The sequence below is a fragment of the Fulmarus glacialis genome, unplaced genomic scaffold, assembly GCF_000690835.1.
Source record: "Fulmarus glacialis isolate BGI_N327 unplaced genomic scaffold, ASM69083v1 scaffold9255, whole genome shotgun sequence".
Classification (NCBI taxonomy): Eukaryota; Metazoa; Chordata; class Aves; order Procellariiformes; family Procellariidae; genus Fulmarus; species Fulmarus glacialis.
This window is the reverse complement of record NW_009214888.1, coordinates 14,675-32,568: the sequence shown is the minus strand read 5'-3', so window position 1 is coordinate 32,568 and position 17,894 is coordinate 14,675. Positions and strand designations below refer to the sequence as shown.

Below are 17,894 nucleotides of genomic sequence, written 5' to 3'. Positions count from 1 at the left end.
CAGATGCAACCCGTGAGCCTTACGAAGCTCTTGCACAACTGGCAAGGCGCGCTCCTGTGGGCAGCGAGCCGTGGCACCGAGCCATGAACGGTTGGTGGATTCAAGGAGCTTAAAAGCCTCCGAATAGTCCTGTGCTAATCTCTTACCATCATCAAGTTTTTACAATAATTTTCTGTATGAGGAAACTGGTCAAACTCCATTGGGACTAAAGCCTTTCCGGGCTGTAAAACGTGTGCTTTCGAGGACAACATGCTGTGCCACACCTGGAAAAAGGATAAACCCACCCAAGCAAAAAACCACTGCAGAGCATTTTATGGGGTACGTGAACCCTTTGGTTATGGCAGCTGGTCACAGAAACCCTATTGCATCCTCTGCTATAAAACCTGCTTAGTGTGACATTGGCCACCTCCGGGGACGGCTTGGCATGAGATGGGGCAGGAAAGGGGATTTCCCCAAGGGGGAAGCGGGGGGCAGCCCAGATGACAAACCGACCAAACCAACGGCCAAAACAGGACTCAGGCTGCCCAAGGAAACCCAGGAGCCCCGTCCCTGTGGCAGCCTCAAGCTTCTCCTGGGTGACCCCAACACCAACCATCCCCTGAGCCAGGGAACCAGCTTGGTCACCTCCGAGCAGATTTGAAGCTTCACTCTCCCCAGGATTGCTTAGGGCTCACAGCAGGTGATCACATCGGGGTTTGTCACTTAAATGAGTCAGACAATTTACTCTGAACAAGTTTCACATGCACAGGGCTGGTGGGCTGATTGAATCTCCAGACTTGCTTAAAAAGATGCTTTAAAGGGCTTCTAAAATTCCCATCCTCTTGTTGCTTCCTCAACATGAGGCTGATTTCACCCACGGGAAAACATTACACATTTCTCTTGAATGGGTAGTGCAAACCCTCGAGGTGGCTGTACACTGCTAATAAGTCACACATGGCATTTTGTGAATTAATTTGGTATTGCAAGTGTCCCACTCATTTTATTACTGCTTCTGATTACAATTACCCAAAGATGCTGAATAGACCTCTATAGTTTCCAAGGTAAGAAATATTATCTGCTATAATTCATATTTCTCATGGGATGCAACACCGCCTTTATTCTTTAAGTACTGCTGTTTCAATCAATGTTTTACATGTTATTTTCAGAGCGTATCCAGGGATGGACTTACTGCCCTGAAGAGCACCTCTGGCTTCAGGTGAATCACCCTGTTGTACTGCAGGAATACCCTGAGAAAGCCAGAGCCGCCAAGTTCCCATTCTCCCAGTGACCAAAATGAGGGTCCTCCCCGGGTTTTGCAATACAGGTGACTTTAGGAGACAGCTATGCATTGCACATCTGCATTTGAGATCCCAAGCTAGCTAGCCTGCGCTCGCAGCAAGGCCGTTGTGTTTCGCATCTGCAGCAAGCACGTCTCCAACCCCCGTCGCAGGGTGCCCTCGCGGCTCCCGGCCCTTGCTCCCGACATGCAGGACATCTCCTGATGGGTAGGCGATAAAGCAGCACCACAAATTGAAGGTAGGAACCAAAACTAAAAGACCAAGCAGAATTCTCTCAATTTACTTATATTTCTTTGTGTTGACTTAAAGCAAATCCCTTAAACATGAGTTAGAGTTAAAAGAAAGAGGAAAGCAGAACCAAGCGTGAGAACTCCCTGTATTGAAGTTCTGCAATTCCTATCGCTTTCCACCTTTTTGTTCTTCAGAGCTGAGAAGCTTGGTCCTCATCTCTTTGGACAAAGTTCAGCACAGATGGTCGGGTGCCCATCTCACCCATGTCAATTCAAGAACTTCATGACTAGAAAGCCTTTTTGAACAAAATCTGACCAATCGCCCTCTGAGTAAATAGGAAAAAGGCTTGGAAAAGATAAAGGAAACTTTAGAAGCAAGTCTCATCTTTTTTAAGAACCAGACCTCACGACGTCTTAGTCCTTTCATCTTGGGCCTGCAGTACTGGGGCAGGGCTGGTGGGGGGAATCTAGTTAATTTACTAATCAAAAAGAAAGCAAGAGAGGAGAGTATTTCATCACTCACTGAATATATTGCTCTTACAGGCCAAACGTTATTTGCAAAGCTGCAATATTAATGGCCTGGAATAATACCAAGAGTTATAGGGGTGACAGTGGTCCAGCGCTGTACAACATACGGCAACAACTATATATTCCGTCAGACAGGGCTATTTTATAACCTCGTGTCTCAGTAGCTCCTAGCACCTAACAACACATCTTACTCTTATATTTCAAATACAGTACAAGCAGCAGTTTCAGGCCCTAAAAGCAGGACTAAATCAGAGGGTATCTGGATCTTTATCAGGTCTTTAGACAAGGTTCTGGGCTCATTAATGAAAGTTCACTGGTTTAGACAACCTAAGACAAACTGGGGATCTGGCACTTGTGCTCCGACCATTTGCTTGGATTCTGAATCCAGGAGACGGGACAAGAAACACGATTCAGCACAGTATTAAATCTCACTGTGGTCAGCTGAAGACAGAGTTGATGCCAGCCCAAAGGTTGATTGACACCTAAAGAAGCTATGGTGAGAATAACTGGGTTATCAGTATCAGTAAAAGTTAAAGGAGAATTAAAACCAGCACATCTGTAAATCGGATACTGAAGTCAGTCCACCTGGATACGCACTTACAGCTAAGCAAAAAGCACTTCACTCAGCTGGAGGATCAGCCTGCAATTAGTAGACCAAAACTTAATTGAAAAAAAAAGTCTGAAAAAACACACTAGCTACTTCGTAAAAACAAACAAAAATAAAGTGTTCACAAACGTGAGCCTGCTTTTGAAGCATGAGGGCACAGCTGCAGCAGCCGACGGGGCAGTAATCGCTTTTGGAAAGTGCATTTCGCAGGCTGTTAACCTGATTGATTTGGACACGCGAGGCAATGATCATTTCATTACGGCGTGAGAAATGACAGCAATGCATCTCACTGCACGGCCCTCCCAAGAGGTTCTCCAGCGTGCATTCACCCTGCTCGCAGTGCACGGGGTTTTAAGCAGGCCGGCACAGAGTAAAGCAGGTGGAGCAAGATGTTTATACCCAAATAGGAAGAGACTGCTAGACAACCACATTTCCCTCAGGGCTCTAGAAACATACCTACAGGAGTGCTGGTACCCGAACCCCACTGCTTGCGAGTCTTAATGAAGTAGTTAGTAGAGCCAAATAGATTGATGAAAGGTAGTATATAAACATTTCCCCTGGTTTGCTGATGTGGCACACACCAATGGCACCCTTCTGTGCCTCTCAGGATCCGGGGACTCAAAGATCAGCTGGAAAAATACAATTAGAAATTCCAGGCTTTTAACACTTTTAGATATTCCCTTTCTAATCAACATGACACCCCCTTTTACTGACAGTCACTGTCCTGCTCTACACCGGTAATAATAGCATCTCCCTGGGTAAGGGGCCTGAATCTATCAAGTTATGTTTTAAAGAGTAGCTTGCAGTCAAATACAACACCGAATAAAAGCAGCATGCCAAATAAAAAAAGACCCAAGAGACAAACCAAACCTGCCGAGCAGTGGGTCACAGGTCAGACCCAGCCCCAGGAGCACACAGCTGAGAACACCGGCCAAAACCAGGCACTGAAATATCTGGTGGGTGCCTATGAGCAACTTCTGAACACCATGACCTTGGGACCACAGGGCTCAGGAGGGCAGAGGACAAGAGCCATCACAGCCACTGAGGTAAGAGACCGCAGCTTTCAGTCTGTTATTCCAGCACAGCAAAGGAACGTGACAACAGCAGAACAAAACCCACTTCCCTGTTCCGCAGCAAGCTGCCTTTTCCCATCTGCCAAGAAGATCATCTCCCCTACCTGGTAGGTGCCTCCAGATCTCCTACAGAGCATCTTAACTGAGAACCCAGCATTTAAACCCTCCTTGTCCCAGCTGAATTGTTTTAAACCAGAGCCTTGGGCTGATTGATTCCCAGCACCTGAGAAACCAGCCTGTTTCTCTCCTAACACCTGAAAGCACTTAATAACCTAACAGTAAACCAGGTCTCCACGCCTTGGGGTGCAGCATGACTTAGAGGGCTTATCCAGCCCTGGTACTGTCTGTGAGGTTGGGGTCAAGGCCAGGCGGTGACCAGTGAGAACACGGCACAGAAGAAATACTGCTCTTGGGAGCTCTGGGGGGACAGGGGACGAGGCAGGTCCCTCTGGGACAGCGGTGTCCTAAGCTAGGTCCTATCAAGCCTTTTATGTCCAATTCCTATTTTCAGCATTGTTTCTGGCCTTTAAAACCAACACTGGGCTGCAGGTTAATTATGTGACAGTGAAATTTCTCCTCCCGGACACGCATGCAGTATCTTTTCTTCAAAGCAATGAACAAGTCAATGCTTCAGCCCTGTTGGGGTCCGCAGCCCGGGCATTCCCTCTCCTGTCTGGTCTGCAAGGCCCAGCCTGAGCATGGCTACCAAGCGGCTTCACAAAATCCTCAGGGAGAGGCAGCAGAGGCAGCTGGGGAGCGTGTTTGAGAAGAGGGTTGTGCAGGACCCGCACAGCCGCTCCCTCTGCTCTGCAGCCCCGGCGGTGTGGGAGGAAGGGGAGTGTGGCAGCAAGTGGAGTACCACGAGCTGATGGGATGTTTGCCCCAAACCGATAAAGCTGAAGATGACCTTCAGCCGGATTAAAGAGTAGCCAGGGGATTACCAAGAGCCTTGATAAGCAATGAAATTGAATCCCAACTGTGTATTTCACTGAATCCTTGTTTATTACGTGTTGATAATAAATCGGTAAACCACTTTGATCCTGATTTGATTTAAACCCCATGAACTAAGCAAGTATTTCCTGAGACCAAAAAACCACCATGCCCTAACCCATGGGAAACAGAGAAAGATCTCCTTGCCTCCCTGCTGCAGCCATCCTGTTGGCTGTAATTAAATATTTACACAGGAAGGAACGGGAACCTGAGGGTCACAAAAAAATGGCATAGATGACAGTCTGGGAAATCATCTTTGCTTCTTTTTGGCCCAGTTTGTTTGGGCTTATCTCTCCCCTCCTTTTGCATGGAAGCACAGGTGCCTAACCCAGAGCTTGTCCGCTACTGAGTCTACATTCTGCTAAGAATCTAGCCTCAAATGTTTCTTTCAAAATCAGATAGCGGTTTGGTGGCAAAGTCAGGAAAAGGAGTTAGGGGTTTTAAATTCTAACGCAGTGCCCCACTGAGGGGACTGCAGTGGGGGAGGGAGAGTGAATGTGACCTGAATGTATGATGAGCTCATTCTGCCATCACTGTTAGATGCAGGGCTTACAGCACAATACCTGGTTTGGGGACAGACCGAGCTGTGTAAACACGCCGTATTTGTGTGTAGGCACTGCTAGGTAAGAGTGCTGTCTACAAGACAGGAAATCAATGCAAACTTCAGCAGTGCGAGGGAAGAGATACGGTGGGATAATGCATGTTATACGGAGCAAAAGGCAGTTGTAATGGTAGAAATTGCTTTAATTTACAATCAAATTACATTGCACTATAAATAAAACATGATAAAATACAAAAAGAAAATAACTTTTTATAATTAATAACCCCAAGTTCTTCTTTTTTCTGAATATCTCCTCTGGATAACTAGTGAGAAAAGTACCAAAAAGTACTTCTAGAAACATGGTGATCATGAGAAATTCTCGGAGCCATTAACTGCTAGGAGAAGTTATTTGCCTAATTTTTTGGCAGCCTTTGGGAACTTCTTAAACTCAGCCTGTTCCTTGAAAAAAAGCTGAGCAAGGATATGATCTGCTGTTCCATGGAAGTAGTCATTCATACGAAGAGTTTCCAGCTATGAAGAAAAAGACAGTATTTTAAAAAGAATAATCACAGCTACCTGATCATTTTTACAATATTAATAATACAGAATATTAAAGTGCACCTCAAATCCAAGATGAAAATGAATTAATATAAAAGTATATAACTAATGACAAGTCTTACACTGGGCTATCAAAATCACTAGATATGTGTAATCTTAGAAAAATACACCCTTGCTCTGGCTCCTAGGATATAGATTTGTCCAAGGCTTACGAAGATCTCACCCTTTTGTGGGTGCTCAGCTTGTAAAGACCCGCGGCCCGTCCAGTCTGCTCAAGGACAAGCCCCGTCTCTTAAACACCAGCAGTACCTCATGCACAAACACGATCTGAATTCCATCTCCCTTACACACACGTACATATGCACACACACACACACACGGGAGCACGTCACACCCTACCACAGACCTTTTCTTTGTCTTCCCCACCTCCTGTTTCCGTGTACAGGGTTTTGATAAGTGTTGCATGCCAACCATTCACACCAGAAGGGAATTTGCACTGTCAGTGTACTTGACGTATTCTTAGAATTTCTTTTGAAAGGTGCGCACCAAAGCATAAAGCTTACGTGCATGAGAAAAGCATAAGATTATGTACAGTTGAACCATTTTTTTACTCCCCTTGCCCATATGAATTCTCACCTGGTTCCCTGTACTGTAGGCTAGAATCAAAAACAAATCCTCCTCACACACGCTCTTGATATAATGTTGAGTTCCAACTGGGAAAAATATGACATCTCCAATGTCAATATTAAAGTTGGCGGTGACTCCAGATGAGAGAATAACTCCAACCTATTGCAAGTAAAGCAGCAATGTTCAACAACAACAATTTTCAGTGTGCTGTTATTGGATAAATACACAGTGACGGTCCCAGCACTGCACTGAAATCAGCCAGTGTAGCATCAGTGCTTTCACTGAGACTCCAAACAGGTAGAGGGATCCTAGGCAAATTCCTGAGTAAGAACATGGTAAGTCCTCACATTATGGAGTCTCATCAGTCCATCTCAATTACCTTTGCACCGAGTGAAAAACATAATAAAATCCTGCACTCTAAATCTTAATACTCACTAAATTTTCTCTATTTATCTGTTCCTCAGAGGTGCTAAATCAGAAGTATTGCCTTTTTATTTTGTACTCCCAGCTTTCAGGAGAGTGGGGAGTCCTGTAATAAGCATGTGTGATTTTACTGAACAACTTAACCAGATGGACAAATTCTGCTCTTTGTGTAACTCCACTTTGACTAGACAAGCTTCCACAAATCTAACAAATCAAAATTTTGTACGGAGAAGGAAAGTGCAGACACTGAAAGTTTTGTAATGCTACTAATTGCAGTATTATTAATCAGGGCTGGGAATCGGTTATTAGGGGTGTAATTGTTATACAGCCAAAACTCCACTGACTTATCCCTCACCGATATAACAAATTACCTGTCCACAGCCGCTAATGACATAACCCATCTCATTAGCATTGAAGTGGAAATGAGGCTGCCCCAGTCCATTGCTGAATATCCTGAGAGTTGCTAAGGTAAGGGTATTTTCATGCTGAAAAGCAGAACAGAAATGTTCAGAAAACCATCCAAGTTTGTTATATCCCTGTTATACATGACAAAGCAGTGATGAACCCACACAAATTGCATATTATGCCTTATGTTTAAATAGCTTCAGTATCCAATTGAAAGCACATACCTTGTTCAATGCCTCACTAAAGATTTTTTCTGTTTCATTTAGTCCAGTGCCATTTATGCGGTAGCGAGCCCACTGGAAGATTCCTCCTGGAAAAGGATATTCTGCTGACCCTAAAACAAAGACAGCTAAATGAGCATTTCCAACAAGGTTTGGTTAACATTGCTTGTTAGTGTATTGGCCAACTTCAAGTCATTACTACGTACTAAACTTGAGGCCTCGACTCTTATGAGCCTCTAGAACCAAAAAGAAAGCCCATTTAGCTTATCTATCCTTCATGCACTAGACACTATGCAATCTCCTTTACTGTATTTTTCTGTAGTCAGATAATCATAATGAAAAACTCCAACTAGATTTTTTTCATCCCAAATTGCTATCAATAACAATACACTTTAAAAACATGCTAATTTTCAGTATATTAATTCATGTTAACCTTTATGGCACTGATTGCATGTCACAATATTTTGTAAAGTACTGCCAATGCAGAAGAACATTTTGGTCCAAGTACAAAGATTTTTGTCACACATCTATTTCTCATGACCTCCACCAGCTGTGTGTGGAGCTCTGGACTTATATTTGCTTTTATAGCTTTTTGAATAGACTATACTGCTTGGAATTAAGTTTTGCCATCTCTGTTTATTAGGTGCTCACTGATAATCACTAGAGCCAGGCTGTACGGAGGGTTGCTTAATACAATTGTTGATAAATGAAACAGTGAATATGGTTCAATGCTGTTGATGAAGTTGTATTTGTAAAAGAAAAGGGAGGACATAATTAGGTATATGTTAAGGTGTTTATTCATTGATGTTTCATATGCAAATGCAAGATATTCTAAGAAGCTCAGCACCAGTCACTCTCCAGCTAATCTGCTGCAGGGCTTCCTGGCCTATTAGATTTTAATTTCTGAATGAAAAGTTTAGGTTTAGGTTGTTACTCAATTTAACTGTAGCAGGGAACACACCAGTCCTGGTTACATACATCTGTAGAGAACCTTGAGCTGGGAAGTATTTAATTCATGCCCTGCTGCTTACTGGCATTCTGCTTTCATATCTACTGTTGCAGACAGAAACATTAAAATCAAAATGGTAAAATACTTTGAGATAAGAATCAGGTTATACATCTTCAAAGGGCGGTAATTAGATGTATTATGAATATATTTTTCATTTTATCTCCTTAAATTCTTATAATTCCTCTATATACTTTTTAACTCCTGTTTCAGTGAATCAATTACAGATCCACGCCTCTCCCCCACTAGAAACATGGAGAGCTCTTACATACAAAGTTCCTAGAGGTATACCTTTGAGATTGTAGAAGTACTGCCATACAAGGTTGTCCGGAGACTGCACGTAGGTGGCATTTTGTACAAGCTCATCTAAGTTTGGTGGGAGGTTAACTGCTTGATCTTCTACTTGTTTCTTGAATGTTCTGATGAAGTTAACTCCACCTTGTGGCTGCAGAACACACAATGCTTATTAAGTTGACAGAGACACACAGCAAACTGAGGAATTAAAATTTTGCTTCACTGAATATCCCACCTTAGTACCTGGTGGTAGACAACTTCTGCCTTGTGGACATACCTCATCTCTTTAATTGCCTCGCCCTGTCAATACTCTATTTTGCTCCTTTGCTCTGCCCTTCCTTCTCAGTTACCACAGAGATTTGGAGCAGAAGGGAAACTCAATCCATCTCCCACCAAACTGTTTCAGGATGGGAAGGTCTATCACAACTCTGTGGTTTGAACATGCAAATTCCTCAGACTCAGCAGAAAGTCTGTCCCTTGTTCAAGGGATATATTGCCAACTAGTCAGTTCAAATAAGATCCATTTTAACAAGGAGATGGACTTATCTATAGTTTCCTATGAGACCTTCTCATACCACAGAATTCATCAAGGGTCTATTGGGAAATTAGCTTTGGGCTTCACTGTATTATTTTCCCTTCCACCCTTGGAAATATGGAGGATCCTCCACGAACTGGGGATAAATGTGAAGAGTGGAGGAAAAAAAGTTTCTTGGAGAAAGCATCATCATTTATTTCTCCTTGTGTATAAAGGAACGCATAGGGAGGCACAGTGTTACACAAAGGACGTGTACACCCTTCTGCACTGATGGACTCAAGAGAACAGCTGAGGTAGGGAGGATCCTCTCCAAGAAATATAGAGAGAGACTGGACTGCCATGTTAATGTGCAGAAGACTAGATAGAGGCTGGCTATCCTATCATACACACCTTTAATGCTCTAGCTGCTACATCCTCTGGGGTAGAGAAAAACGCGTCATCTACATCCAAGGTCTGAAGTTCTTCATGTGTTGTAAAAAACAGCAAGAACACACAGTCTTCTGATCCTACATTCTTTATCCAATGCACAGTGTTTCTAGGGAAGAAGATCACTTGACCAGCCGTGACATTGTATGTGGTAACCACGCTGTCATCTGCACCAATTACTCCAATCCAGGCAGTACCCTGTAACATAATGAGAACTTAACGATCGTAATGAAAGTTTTCTCATTTAATCCATATGCGGGAAATCAATAATTCAAATAACCTGAAGGCTGTTAGGAAAAAACAGATCCTGATGCACTCTCTAACAAGCCTTTGTGAACTTAAATCCAGAATAGCATTTTAAGTGACAAAATTTTAGAACGTTTAAGGAACACATGACAAATACACATTGCTCATAATCAAACCGTTTCTTATTAAAGAGGCTGTGAACAGCTATAAAGGAGTCATATTTGACCAAAACTGTTGGAGAGAGGACCAGGTGTTTGTGGAATGCCTTACTCCAAGGAGGATCTCCCCTCTAGCTGGAGCTGTTCAGTTCTATGCTGATCAAAATATGAATAATTATTCTTAGAAATAAATTAATAATTGAGATATATCTAAGTACCTATGCTTCCAAAGAAAGATCATTTTGTTGTCAAATCAATATGCTATCCTGAATTCCTCACGGTGAATTTCTATTTATCTCCTTTATTTTCTTTATTTTTACAGATTTGAAATTTGACACACAGGTGAGATAGGGCAAACCTTTTCAAAGAAGATTTATTTGGGATGGGAAAGGGAGGGAAATTTGGTCTAGAAAAAAGGAGACTGTATGGGAACAAAACAGTCTTCCATGTATAAAAAGTTGTGAGAAAGAAAGATGATTTGAGGGTCTCCACAGCCAATGGATATAAACAAGGAGAAATTAGGATTTTTTTTTTTTGCAATAAACAAAAACGTGGTTTGTGTACCAGCACAATGCTACACAAATCTAATGGTTTGTGTGATGAAACATGGGAGACAACTATTTTTTGATTTTGTAGTAGCTCCTTTGTTGAAAATTTTTTAAAAACTGAACAAAACTGTCAGATATGCTTCAGATGTTCTTATCCTGCATCAATACAGGGGATGGAGCCAGAAGCTTTCTGAAGAAACTTAATAGTCCTTCATCTCTGTGATTCTGCGATGGTTCTCTAATATAATTACTTTAATAATTGTCAGCACTTGGATAAGTACGTAAAATTCTGCAACTTTCAGGTATCCAAAGTCTCCTCTGACCTCAGTTTTTATACTTCATTGGAAGCTACATGTGTTTGGTACTCTTGCAAGTAACATTAAACAGCCTATTTCAAGCATCTCCATTTGAAAATGTTATTTCAAGCAAGAAAACTAATGTCATACATCAATCAATGGTAATTTTGCTTTTATTATCTGTTAACATTTGTATATAATGTATATGTAATTTTTTTTACATATGTACATCTTCTATATATACGTGATGCTTTAAACTGCAAAACCAATTGGGAAAGCTGAAATAATCAGGTAATACCTGTAGCAGGTAGCCATGTTCATTGGCATTAAAATGCCAATGGGGAGCCCGAAGCCCTTTGCTTTTGATCCGTAAGGTTCCAAAAGTCATTTTGGAGCGACGGTTATTGATACTTTTTCCAAATTCCATTTCTTCATCACTTTGATATTCATTTACATCCTTCCTGAATCTTGCCCACTGAATTTCACCACCTGGGTAGTTATATACCTGTAAAGTTAGTGAAAGTGGAGAATTGTATTAATTCTGGACAGTGGTGACCAAACAATCCAAAAATATTTCAGAAAATTCTTGGTCTGGGCAATACTGAAGGGACCTATTCCTTTTCTGAGTAAGGATTCTCTCTGTATGTATTTTAGTCACTTTTCACAATCATTTATATACTTTCTCATGTGATGATGTAAAAATATTGTTTCTACAAACGAGAGGTAAATAGTGATATCAAGAACAAAATTATCTGCTCCTCCTCTTTTTACATCATTCTGGAGTTTGGTTTGGGAAATCAGTTACATATATGCTTAAACTTTTAGATTCAAAACATTTAGAACATTTCCCGAGTAAGACATTTTCCTGAATTTCCTGAATTTTCTAGTTGCAAACTATTTGCATCTGAAACTATTCATTTCCCAATATTTGTACTGCCTCTAGAACATGTTTTGTACTTGAAAGAATCATTTTGTACTGAGGAAGGGCATATTAAAAGGGTTACTCTCCTCTTAAACACTTTTGTTTGCATTCTTAAAAACTTTTTTTGTTTGAAAATTAATTACATAGTTAAATCTAACATGAAAAAGTACTAGAATGGCTGTTGTCAGTTTAAAATGCCCTACTATCTAATCTATCCTTTTCCCTCTTTTGCTGAAAAGCAAAAATCAATCAGGAATTATTTTTATATAAAGATATATTTAAAAGATGGAGTATGTCTTTAGAGTTTGCTCAAAGGATATGTTTCTATAAGTACCAAAATACACCTAAACAAAAACTACATAATTCCGAGGGCTTCATTACATTGTCAATTAAATAATTGTAGCTTACTGAAACAAGATCATGGAGTTCATTTTTTTCTTGCAACATAACAATTTGTTTGAATCCAGTCCTAAGAACAAAAAGGTTATGTGCTACTCAGCTTACATTAAAATTTGATCTTTCTGGTTTTGTTTTTTCAGAATTTCATACTCTGTAATTTCAGAATCATACATAAAATGGTTGCCTTGTCTTGCAAGCCTAATTTGTTGGAGCAATTATTTAGCTCTCCAAGAGGCACTCCAGAGATCCATACCACTTCCAACATCTGTTATAAATTGGAGTGAAATGCTGTCAGGAAGTTTGTGTCTCTCCCCACAGATTATAAAAAAAGCCTGGATAACAGGTTTAGACTGATCACATAATGCTTAAAAAAGAGTTAGGTGAAATTAATTCATTAAACTTCTATGTATGATGCTAGAATATTATTGCACAAGATGAACAATTTACCTTTGATTTCCCCAGCTGATTCAGGAACTGGAATTTGATATCCACACTTTTTTCATCCGGTTTTGGGAAAGATGCACCATTGTTTTTAATATCCGTCTCTTTCATAAAGGCAGTGTTCTTTACATAGACCAAGGACAGGGCCAGCACTCCTATTGCGGTGGTGATAACACAGGCCAATAGACAAACTAGAAAGACTTTCATTAGGGACCAGCTGCCCTTTCTTTCCTGAAATTAATAAAAAGCCCCCCCCAAAGAAAGCTTTATTAGATCTAACACACACAGGAGAAAGTTTGTGATAGTTCTTTTGTAATCAAAACAGTATGCCTTTCAGAAACACAGGTATAGCCAAATTACTGGGCCCAGTACAGGGAAAACCTTACAGAGTATGTTATCAGATTGTTGCTGTCCTTTCATTATTTCATCAAGTAAAAGCACGTTTTTATCATCCTAGGGTCTGACAAACGCTTGAAGATTTTTTTCATTGCAGTTTCTAATCTATATCACAAAACACTGAAGACCTGTAGCATCAACTCATGGCAAACCTTCATCTCTGAAGCAGAAATGCTGCCTCTAATTTACGTCACATCTCGCATGGCCCAGCTCCCTGGCAGTGGAGAAGACAGGCCAGAATGGGGAAATTTCGTCTGTACTAACTGCTCTGGGCATCATTTCCTTACTGAAAATTTCCTTTGTGGACATTCAGGCCTCTGAAGGAAGGTGAAGGGGAGAAGCAGCTGGGCACGCAGAAGCTCACAAGTTCTTTATAGAAGGCCAAGGCACTTCTGGCACCATGAAGCATCACCTTGGAGAGGATATTCAGTGTTTCCTGTCCCTTAACCATTTTTGCTGCTGAAGTTGCAGCTTCAGATGAATAGAGACTGCATTCTCTGGCCCAAATTTTAAAACTCTACCGATTCTGGGTGCACAGCTTGATCTACCTTTAAAAGCCTGTTTTTTCAGATGGTGAGTGCCTGAAAATGACTTATGAATGTTGATTTCTTAAGCTGGACAATCAGAAATGAAAAAATTGAAGATTATTTGCTGATTTGAACAAAATTACCTTTTTCATTAATCTATTTGACAAAAGCTCTTTACAAATACATTTCTCTTGCCAGCAGAAAAGTGCTCAAAATATCACCCTATTCTATTCGGTAATAATCTTTTCTTCAGTTTAAATGAATCCCTTTTTAAAGCTTGTGTTCAATTAAATATCACAACAGTAGTACTCAGACCACAAAGTCTCATCAGAAAACAAGGCTTTATAGTTAAATGCATTCAAAAGCTCAATTTTCCAGATTTGAAGGACCTTTAATTTACGGCGTTTTCACAGCAGTGGCACCAATTCAATAATTATTTTTAAAGTCAAAAGAATGCTGTACATATTACATAATAATAACTAATACAGAACATTCAACCTCAGCACAACTGTGTGGAGTGAGTTATGTTGTGAGGAAATCACTAGCCTTGGTATATTTATAGCCAAGAAGCAGCACTGTGCTGACTGCAAACAAATGTAATGGCTTATGAGCGATATGCCAACTCCATGAAGTTAATTCAAATCCCAAGAAGCAAAAACTTTAATGGGAAAATTACAGAGAATTATTTTTCTCAAGGGCAAAAAAAAAAAAAAGAAAAGATGAAAGAGTACTCTAATGTGTTACTCAGTAGAGATACTAAACATTACCACAAGATGAGCTTTTAAGTAGCTCTTTCTGTTAAAATCAATGGGGAATCCTCCAAGGATAATTACTTTGTCCAGTATTTAGAGGATAAAGAATTTAGCTATTAACTTAAGTGGGGCCAGGGAATTGTGTCTCACAGTTCAGATCCTAGCTAGTGCACATGGAGCTATGCATTTTAGGACCTTAGCAACTGAAGCCCTTTACAGCTTTTCTTTTCTTCAGGACCTTCTTAATAGTATAGGATTAGGTCATATTACAAAATAAGGGTTTAATCTTCAGACTGACTCTGTTAATAATATTTTGATAGCACTGTAAAAGAAAATGACTGGTACCTCTTTCTTTGACCACTCTTTTCCTTGTGAAGAATTTTGTATGCTCTCTCCATGCATTTCAAATGCCTGGTTCTCCATTTAATAAACCTGAAATAGATTAGTCCAGAGAAGACAAGAAAAACATTGAAACAAAAGAATGTCAATTCCGATATGTGCTCAGTTATGTTATAGAGTCCAGGGAAGTGACTCATTTTCTTCTACATAGTAACACTAATGGCATTTAGTGCAGTACCATTGTGCAGAAATCTGATGCAATGCAAAAAATTCTTCTTCACTAAACTACAACAGAAAGGTCTGACAATTTCCACATTTCGATTTAACATTATTCATGTATCACATGAACCCTAAGACACAACATGACAATGAGATAGAGTCTGAACCATCAAATACTTGGGGAAAAAAAAAAACAGAGGTCATCTGGTTCCTTTACCTATGCTAAGGACCTAATATATTTAAATTACAGTTTTGGCTGGTTGCATAATCTACTTTTACAACCACAAAAACAGTTGAGGTTCCAGAACTTCTTTGGCAACCCATTTCCCTGCTTACATATTATTGTTGTTAAAAAGGTTTTCACAAGCCTAAATCACTCTTGCTGCAACAGAACCGTTACATTTTACCCTCCCGCAATGGACCGAACTACACAGGAAATGCCCTGCTAGGCGAGACCAGCAGTACATCCAGCCCAGGGTTTTTTCTCCGACAGGACTTTAAGAAATTATAAGGGAGAGCATAGCCTGGCTACTGTTTCCAGGTTACACCTTTCATACTTTACAAGCACAAATAACTGTTGGATGAGAGATGCTAGAGGAAATAGCCTCTTCCCTTTAGTTTTCATTCCATGAAAAACTCCATGACTTAGACAAAGTCTTTTCTGAACCTGTTGATGCTCCCCAATCTCCTAAGTTTACTGCTTGCTGGTTAAAACAAAGAGCACTTCTCAGCCCTAAACAGATCTCCTACTAGCTCCTGTAAGGCCTCCTACATTTCCGTATTGTGGGATTTGAGCAATAACAAACACGTGTTCCCCTCTCCAAGCTGAAGGTCCCAGCCTTTTTAGTCTCTCCCTATTAGGCAGCTCTTCCATCTCCATGATCATTTCAGTCACTCTCTTCTGGATCTTCTCTAACTCCACCACGTTATGAAAATAAAGAATAGCAATAGACTTCATTGTTAACTGCTCTCCAAGTAGTTTTCCACCCATCTTTACTCTTCCCTCAAAATAATTTAATATAGACTATGATTCCTTGTTTTGAGGCACACAGGTGTTAAATGTTGCCACCCAGTCATAAAAAGGAAACGAGGTTTGTGTAATACACAGTGTTTGTAATGATCTCTCTCTCTTTTTTTTTTCCCCTCCTTATTTCCTTGATATATTCCATGTTTGATTATGGACTTCTGAACTTCTAGGAAACTGAGATTAAGCTTATTGCCCTATAATTCTTTGGTATCACTTAGCTGACTTTTTGTTAAAAGTTACTTTGCTAGTACCATTTCTAGAGCCTTATGGGACTGCACTGAGTTCTAAACACTACAGGTAACTTGAAGATAGCTTCAGCCGTTTCTCCAAGAGCCTAGTGTTAATGCTGGTAGGCGTAGCCCACTGAACGCAGGTAGCTTGCGTAAGAGCTATCAATCACGTTTTCCCTGTCGTAATCTGAGCTTTATCCACTGCCCGTTGCCATTGATGTTTTAAGTGAACGTTATACCTTCACTGACATAATTTATTACTCTCTGCATGGAGGTCATAGACCAAAATTTTCCTTGGTCCTCCCTTATATCAGTAAGAAACTTCTTGTTTACTATCATAAGCAATAAGGAACTTTTGGGTTATTTTATTATCTTCGACAGCTCTTCCTCCTCATCTCTCATTTTTGTGCTTTTAACTTTCCAAAAAGCACAAAAGTCCAAGGTGACTCCTCTTTAGGGACAATTCTAGCTATTTCCATTATGCTTCCTTCTTGAAAACCGTATTAGGATATCCTGCAACCATCTTAAATATATGCATTTTTATGAACTGCCAAACTCCTGAGCACCTTTTTCCTAGATTTTTTTCATAGGATTTTGCAAACAGATCTTTGAATTTCTTGTAGTTGCTTTTTTCTATTCTTCCTCTTTTCCATCCTAAAAAATCTTGAAAACCTTGTAAGAAAATTCTTGTATTAACCTCCACCTTCTGTATCAAAACCTGACATCATCCTAGTCTAAAAATACCCTGATACTCTGTATTCAATTTATTTTTCCCAACAAATATTTGGTTAACTAGTATCTCCTCAAGGCAAATTAGTCTGTCAGTTGTTTACAAAAATACTCTTTCCATCTTATCCTTCTTGGTCTTAATGGTAGGTTCTCAACATAACAGCACTCAGGCTTTTTTCTCCTCTTATTATCATAAAGATATTTTTAACAGATTATCTCCCTCTATATTCTAGACTTCAGTACAAAGGTAAATATTCATAGAGAAACGTATCTTCCCTCCCCTTTTCTTCAGGAGCACCTCCACTTTTTTTCTGTATTAATTCATTAACAAATGAAATATTCCACCAAGTAAACTTTTACGTTGCCTAAATCACAACTTTGTCTAGAACCTTGTACATTCTTCCATTTAGTTTCCATACAGCCTGCACTAGTATAGACATCTTAAATGTTAAACAGACATATTCACTACCCTGTTTTCCATATTGCTTCAATCCTTTTTATAAAAACGCTATATCCACGGTTACTATGCCTCTGGTCACCTTTCCACTGGTAACACATTCTTTTGTCATCAGTCCCCATTAATTCTAGTTTAAAGCCTTCCTTCCTAAGTTGGTAAGCCTAAACTTAAAGAAGCGCTTATTTTTCCTTATGAGAAAGAGCCCATCTCTCCTCAGCAGTCCTTTCTTTTCTGTTCTGGAAGAGCTATGAAAGCTCAGCCATTCAAATTGGCAACAGCAGGATCAGGTCAATTAGAATTAATGAAAAGTTTTTCTCATTTCTCTTTGAACAGCAATTCTCTCTGCACAGTAAGACACCTACCAACTGTAAAGTTGATAAAATGTTTTGAGTAAAGACACAAAAATTAAAAACCATGGTAGATCACAGAATCCATGATCAACAAGAGAGAAAATATACATCATGATT

At 40.1% G+C, this 17,894-nt stretch overlaps 1 protein-coding gene across 1 annotated transcript; it reads right to left on the bottom strand.

Annotated features, from left to right (window-relative positions):
- Positions 1-1,358: 1,358 nt before the first annotated feature.
- Positions 1,359-15,975, bottom strand: LOC104077485. Its single transcript, XM_009578740.1, has 10 exons — positions 15,757-15,975; positions 12,758-12,982; positions 11,288-11,494; positions 9,706-9,939; positions 8,778-8,931; positions 7,484-7,593; positions 7,226-7,339; positions 6,441-6,590; positions 5,660-5,777; positions 1,359-1,528 (listed from the first exon to the last, which is right to left on the bottom strand). The coding sequence occupies exons 1-10, from the start codon at positions 15,973-15,975 to the stop codon at positions 1,359-1,361; spliced, it is 1,701 nt and encodes a 566-aa protein (XP_009577035.1).
- Positions 15,976-17,894: the final 1,919 nt, after the last annotated feature.

Excerpts from the sequence above, each read along its gene's own strand:
- LOC104077485 (XM_009578740.1), bottom strand. The coding sequence starts at position 15,975 with ATGGGTGGAAAACTACTTGGAGAGCAGTTAACAATGAAGTCTATTGCT. Across the intron at positions 11,495-12,757 it reads ATCAGCTGGGGAAATCAAAG|GTATATAACTACCCAGGTGG; the intron begins GTAAATTGTTCA and ends CTAACTTTACAG. Across the intron at positions 9,940-11,287 it reads AACATGGCTACCTGCTACAG|GGTACTGCCTGGATTGGAGT; the intron begins GTATTACCTGAT and ends ATTATGTTACAG.